Genomic DNA, 7,070 nt, shown 5'->3' with positions numbered 1-7,070 from the left:
GGTTTTGACAACAAACAAGGTAAACAGAATAAGAAGCAAAAGGTGGGTGTGGCTGGATGACCACACTTCTGGTAACATGGGGGTGCGGCCTAATGTGCTAATGAGCTGTGCTGTCAGGGGTGTGGCCTAATATGCTAATGCGTTTCTGCTGTTGGGTGTGGCTTATTATGCTAATGAGTTCCTGCTGGGCTTTTTCTACAAAAAGAGCCTTGACGGAAATCATACAGAAGAATTAGAATTCAGTATTCAGGGCAGCAAGCATGTGTCCCTACACCATTGATCAGGACCCTACTGAGCTATAAAGTTGCTGGGGAATAATGTGTTTTCAGGTACTATCTTGTGCTTAAAGTATTATCACCACAGCCCACACTTGCATAAGCTGTTGATATGGTGGAGCCTTGGGATGTACAATCATGAACTCTGTGACTCGCTGACTCTATACATTTTCTCTCTGTCAATTTGGTATATTCTTGGCTCTGAGGAATGCAAAATTTCTCCCCAGAAGGTGTCACAGGGACAGAGGAAGGTCCCTATTCCTTAATAATATCACAACTCTTTAAACTGGAAGAAGCCTTGACTCTTGGGGGGGAAGGTGGGGGAATGGGTGGAGGTGGCTCAGCCACTAGGTGGACCTAGACCACTGCCTAGAGCACCAGTCTCTCCCAGATATGGAGAGCCACCAAGATGTCAACCCCCCCACCGTGGAGCACTGGTGGTGTGGTAGCAGGCCTGGGTGCTATGCTGCTGCTGCTGCTACTGCAGCCAGGTGTCAAGTGGGTGTCAAGTGGCCACATGTTAATGATGTGGAATTCACTGCTGCAGAAAGTGGTGGTGGCAACAAGCATGGACAGCTTCAAGAGGGGATTGGAGAAACATGGAGCAGAGGCCCATAAGTGGCTATTAGCTACAAGGGATAGAGGGGACACAATGTCTGTGGCAGTGATGCTCTGCATTATTGGTGCTTGGAGGCAACCTTGGGAAGGCTTCTGGAGTGGTGGCCCCACTGGTAGACCTCCTTATGGCACCTGGGATTTGGCCACTGTGTGACACAGATTGTTGGACTGGATGGGCCATTGGTAGGGTTACCATTCCTCCATTGGGGCCAGGGGATTCCCTGATTTCAGGGCCCCCAATCTGCCATGGCCCAGCTGGCCAGCAGGGGAAGCCCTACCCTCCAAGTAGCCCCCTACTGGTGGCAGTGGCACAGTGATATTACCCGGGAGTGAAGTCATTACATTTCTGATGTTGGTGGCAACGCTCTAGGTTTTGGGAAAAACTCTATGGTTCTGATGCCCAAAATCCATAGAGGTCTGCCCAAGAGTGTCACCCCCCAATGTAAGAAACGAAATTATGCCACTTCCGGGTGATGTCATCACAGTGTGCGCACAAAGCATGTACACCAGAAGAACTACAGGTAGAATCAGGAGCACCCCCCTGCCAACAGCGAGGTAGAACTTGGCAACCCTAGCCATTGGCCTGATCCAACAGGGCTTCTCTTATGTTCTTATGGATCTAAATAGGGCTCTTTTTGTAGAAAAAGCCCAGCAGGAACTCATTAGCATAATAGGCCACACCCAACAGCAGGGACTCATTAGCATATTAGGCCACACCCCTGACAGCACAGCTCATTAGCCCATTAGGCCGCACCCCCATGTTACCAGAAGTGTGGTCATCCAGCCACACCCACCTTTCCCTTCTTATTCTGTTTACTTTGTTTGTTGTCAAAACCCAGGGCTTTTTTTGTAGCAGGAACGTCTTTGCATGTTGGGGCACACACCCCTAATGTAGCCAATCCTGATGAGTTTCTGCTGTTGGGTGTGGCCTATTATGCTAATGAGTTCCTGCTGGGCGTGGCCAACTTGGGAGCCAGACGGAACTCCGTTCCTGTGTGTTCCTGCCCAAAAATAGCCCTGGATCTAAAGCAATAGCTGCCATACTACAGCAAACAGCAGCCCTGTGACACACCGCTGCTTCTCCTGCAGGTTGATGGCAGGCAGCTAGGGCCGTCTGCCCAGGCCCTGGGGTGATGGCTGCCATGCCACTGCTACAACCAAGTGGTGGGCAGCCAGGACCTTCCCCTGCCACTGGGAACACGGGCCTCCTGGCAAGCAGAGTCCCTGCATGCCAAGCTGCTGCTGTGCTCACCCAGCCCGCCTCCCCTTGCATCCAGCTCACCTTGCCCCACCCCCTGAAGGAAGAAGGAAGAAAGGATGTGAAGGTCTCCACCAGCATGCCACACACACTGCTCCACTTGAGGCATCTGTGGGTGCCCAATTTTGGTGGGGGGGGACACAATTTGTGTGGGGGGGGCAGCTCACTGCTCATGTAGGACTCCAGACCCATGGGCTCTTAATCAAATTTGGGCCATTTTAAAATCAACAATTTGGTGTAAGCAAGACAGAAAAAGAGCTTTGCAGGCATTGAAGAAGACTGGCCAGCTTCGTGGCTCTAGTTTAGAGTCTTACTTAGAGGACGAAATGATCACAATGGACCGGTTGCTCGTGGCTTCTGTTACATCGCTGTTGTTTTATTACACTGCTATTCTTTTATTTATTTCAGAGTCAGAGCAAAAATGTGCAGATGATGTGTCAAAAAGATGTTTTTCACTGGGCTGAAATACAAACTCCCCCAATTCAAGTGCTCGAACTTCCCTATGATCAGGGTGATCTTAGTATGATCATTTTGCTACCACATGGCAAAGAAGGTCTGGACCAGGTAATGTGGTTTGATGTCTGAGCGAATGCTGATCCCCCCCCCCCCCCTGCAATAGCACTAGACTTATGTTTCTGATAAACTGATCCATCAGAAAAATTATGTTAAAATTCAGCCATCTATTTCAATATTTTTGAAACAATCTTGTAGAACCATGGATTTCTTTGAGTCCTTGGCTCAGTTCTCAAGTTGCTTCCTGAGGTCAATTTGATTTTTAAATTCTAATGTTAACTTTGCTTCAATCTTTCAATAATTGAGATACATACCACACTGTTCAGGGACTTGGGCTTCTCAGTGGGCCCCACAAAACAAAGATAAAGGACCAGGGGTCATTTCCTGCAGGAGCGCACAGGAGCGGAGCTCCGGCAGTAAGGAGCCCAGAGGGTGGGCACATGCAACCAGCCCCACCCCCTGCTCCCAGCAGCCCTCAGTCAGAGCAAGAAACAGCCAGGTAAGCTGTAGAGCCACCCCACTCCCCTGCTCCAAAACAGTCCAGTGGCACCTTTAAGACCATGTTTTATTCAGGTACAAGCTCTCCCTCCTCTGTGAGGGCAGATCTGCATGTTCCCCCTGCTCCAATAGCTAGCAATCCAAAACAGTCCAGTGGAGCCTGAGTGGTGGGTGTTGCCTTCTGACACACTTCCGGTGATGTCAGGGGGTGTGGCATATGCAAATAAGTTATGCTAATGAGCTCCTGCACCTCTTTTTTACGAAATGACCCCTGTAAAGGACCTCAGAGCAAATGAATGGCGCACCCAGTGCACCGCTTCAGGATTCTCCCTTCCTCAGCCATTCACCTGTTAGTGGGGAGTGATTATTCAGCATTTGCAGTGGGACAGAACTGTGACCCTTTCCACACTCTCCTTTTAATCCATGTTCTCCATGCTGTCCTCCAAGCAATTCTGTACTAAAATCAAATTCAACCTTCTTTTTAAACCAGCTTTTCCCCCATCGTGCACTAAAATCGAGTTCAGCCTTCTTTTTATTCTGGGTTTTCCCGCCATTCTGCATTAAATTACCTCCCTTCAGTGGTCAGCCCGGTTTCAGCTTGCTGTTGCCCTGGGTTATTTGGATGCTGTTTTGCCTCAGCTCCAACACTGAGAAAATCCGGAGTGGCAGGCAAATGCGGGAAGGACCTGTAGAAAGCAACGCCTTTACAAAAACCAACTTGTTTTGACAATCCAGTTCAGTAATCTATCAAAGCATTTTTTCAATGCCAGTTTGAGAGCCAGTTTGGTGTAGTGGTTAAGTGTGTAGACTCTAGTCTGGGAGAACTGGGTTTGATTCCCCACTCCTCCACTTGCACCTGCTGGTGTGACCTTGGGTCAGTCACAGCTGTCCTTGAAAAAGAGCAGTTTGTGTCAGAGTTCTCTCAGCCCCACCCGCCTCACAGGGTGTCTGTTGTGGGGAGGGGAAGGGAAAGGAGTTCGTAAGCCACTCTGAGACTCCTTTGGGTAGTGAAGGGCAGGGTATAAATCCAATCTCTTCTTCTTCTTGCAAAAGCTTTACTGCAAATGGCTTTCTAACATGGTAAAATGTTTGGACTGCTTCTGCCAGAAAACTGAGTGCTCTCCCCCTTTCCTACAGTTTATGTTTCACTTACATTCATCATATGTTGCATTGTCTGTTTTTCTTGGACAGCTTCAGGAGGAGCTCACCTATACAAAATTTAAAGAATGGAGCTGTCAGTCGAACATGAAGAAGGAAAAGCTGGATGTTTGCCTACCGAAATTCAAGCTCGAAGAAAACTACCTACTCCCCGCCCCTTTGCAAGCTTTAGGAATGAAAGATGTTTTTTCTAGAGAAAAAGCTGATTTAACTGGCATGTCTGAAAGACGGGATCTTTTTGTTAGTGCCGTAGTTCATAAAGCTTATGTAGAAGTCAATGAAGAAGGTACGGAGGCTGCAGCGGCCACGGGTGCCACAATAGAGACTACTTCAGCAAGGCCAGGATTTAGAGCTGATCGGCCATTCCTTTTCTGCATAAGACACAACAAAACCCAGAGCATACTCTTTGTGGGAACAGTTCGCGACCCTTAAATGATAGAACACATTCTCTTCACAGCTCAGTCATAAACCTAGGATGTTATAGTGTTGTCCCCCGCCCTTCCCCCAAAGGCAATGGCGAACCCGTGAATCCTCCACGAATGACAAACCTGCCACAAACCAGCTCTCAAAAAAGAATACAATATTGCAAGACAGACAAAGCCAGTTTCAGAGGACAGAATGAAAGCCAAGCCCATGTGGCGAGCCAATACCCTTGGAAGACACAGGCACACCTTTAAAATGAAGAAAAAGCAGACCCGGGAGCCTTAAAACACTGGCTCCTGACATTCCCGGTTACTGCCGAATATTTCCCGGATTTTTCAGCACTCATCTCCTGGCATCCCCCAAAAAATCATAGGCTGATTTCGCACTAGAGCTGCTTCGATGTAGCGCTGCCATTTGCCCTGATACTATTGATCAATTTCACACCTGAAGGCATGGGGCTGCATTTGACCCGCAGCTTCGCCCGATTTCCTCCGCAGTTTCGTGATCCTCAAAAAACAGGATCACGAAACTGCAGGGAAAATCAGGCGAAGCCGCGGGTCAAAATGCAGCCCCGCAGCTTTGGGTGTGAAATTGACCAATAGTATCAGGCCAAACGGCGGCGCAACATTGAGGCAGCTCTAGTGCGAAATCAGCCATAGATACCATCCAGACACATGGATATATCTACTTACCTGGCAGGGGAGACACCACGATCACGAAAGTGGTTTTCTCAGGGTGAGGCTCATCCATTGCTCATCCATTGTCAAAATCAGCACTCCGGGTGTGCTGACCCCTGCGATTTCCCCAGATGTGGGAAACTCGACTGCATAATTTGTGGTATGTATAAAATACCAATAAAATAATTTGTGGTATATATAAAATACCAATAAGGGGGGGAGTTGTATATATATTTGGACCAGATATATCTTAATGCACATCCCTAGATGCCAGCATCCATTTGGTGGGGCGGGGTGTCTGGAGATTTCCTGTAATTACAACTGATCTCCAGACTCCAGAGATCCCCTGGAGAAAATGGATGCTTTGGAGGGTGATGTCATACCCTGCTGCAGGGGGCCTGCTGAAGTCTCTCCCTTCCCAAACCCTGAACTCCCTAGGCTCCACCCCAGTCGTGAATTGACTACCAGGAGGTTAATTCCAGGGGGAAATTTAGTGGAAAAGAATTTCCAAGAGTAGCATAAGAATTTCCCTCACAGAAATTCTGTAGTATTTCCCCATAATTTTACAAGGGAGATCTCATGATACAACAGGACACAGTAGAGTTGGATGCCAAATTACAGAACTACTGAGAATCCCCTGGCAAGTTCTAGCTGTCTGGTATCTTATGAACCCTTTCTGGACCGTGCTGAGACTTTCTGAAGTCTACCTTGGGGCTGGAAAGGTCCCCACTCTGTGACCATGGCTGATTTCGCACTAGAGCTGCCTCGCTGTTGCACTGCCGTTTGCCCTGGTTCTATTGGTCAATTTCACACCCAAAGCCGCACAGCTGATTTTGACCCGCGGCTTCGCCTGATTTCCCCCGAAGTTTCGTGATCCTGTTTTTTGAGGATCAACGAAACTGCGGAGGAAATCGGACGAAGCCGCGGGTCAAAATCAGCCCCGTGGCTTCGGGTGTGAAATTGACCAATAGAACTGGGGCAAACAGCGGTATAACAGTGAGGCAGATCTAGTGCGAAATCAGCCCACGTCTCACTCACTTTGCTCCTTTTACCATGTGGTCGGGTGCTGCCTCCTCCTCTTTGCTAGGCTGAAATTTGAAATGCTGATTTGGGTTGTTTGACCCACTCTGGGATGTCTGATTTGGGTCCAGATATAGCAAGTCTGCTTCTTTTTCTGCTATCCATCATTCAGTCATCATTCATTCAGATGAGATTTCAGAGTGTTTGATCAGTCAAATACTTCTGAATTGTAACAGATGACATATCAAGTTCAACTGAACTTTGACAGCAGTTCTCAGAATAAGTCCTATTTTATTCAGTGGGGCTTACTCCCTGGAGAGTGTTCTTAGGACTGCAGACTTCCCCTCTTAAATGCTTGGGCCTGTTTTCAGATAAAATTTATGTTAGATTACCCTTTTTATTACCCTCTTTATCTCAAGTTTTATGCAAAATAAAATATTGCTTGCTTATTAGATTTATAGCATGTAATCAGAAGAAATTGACATGCTTTGCCTATGAGTCTTTCTATGATCATAACTAATATAACCACACTTTCAGAGATGCACATTATAACATATTCTGTTTACATTCCTAGTTATTCTAAGTACACGTAGGTTTGTACTCCTAGATCTTTATCTTCCTGAAGGTAAT

The 7,070-nt window shown here is 47.5% G+C and overlaps 1 protein-coding gene across 1 annotated transcript in view; it reads left to right on the top strand.

Annotated features, from left to right (window-relative positions):
- LOC107120127 (serpin B3-like) overlaps nt 1-5,166 on the top strand; it is a 26,661-nt gene extending 21,495 nt beyond the window's left edge. The window contains exons 7-8 of the mRNA XM_015422774.1: nt 2,560-2,715; nt 4,354-5,166. Of these exons, the coding sequence (XP_015278260.1) occupies nt 2,560-2,715; nt 4,354-4,752 (555 nt within the window). The 3' untranslated portion in view covers nt 4,753-5,166. The remainder of the gene's footprint in view (nt 1-2,559; nt 2,716-4,353) is intronic.
- The last annotated feature ends 1,904 nt before the right edge of the window (nt 5,167-7,070 follow it).

Source organism: Gekko japonicus, unplaced genomic scaffold, assembly GCF_001447785.1.
Source record: "Gekko japonicus isolate JY-2015 unplaced genomic scaffold, Gekko_japonicus_V1.1 scaffold3454, whole genome shotgun sequence".
NCBI classification, from domain to species: Eukaryota; Metazoa; Chordata; class Lepidosauria; order Squamata; family Gekkonidae; genus Gekko; species Gekko japonicus.
This window is presented reverse-complemented; position numbering and strand designations above follow the sequence as displayed.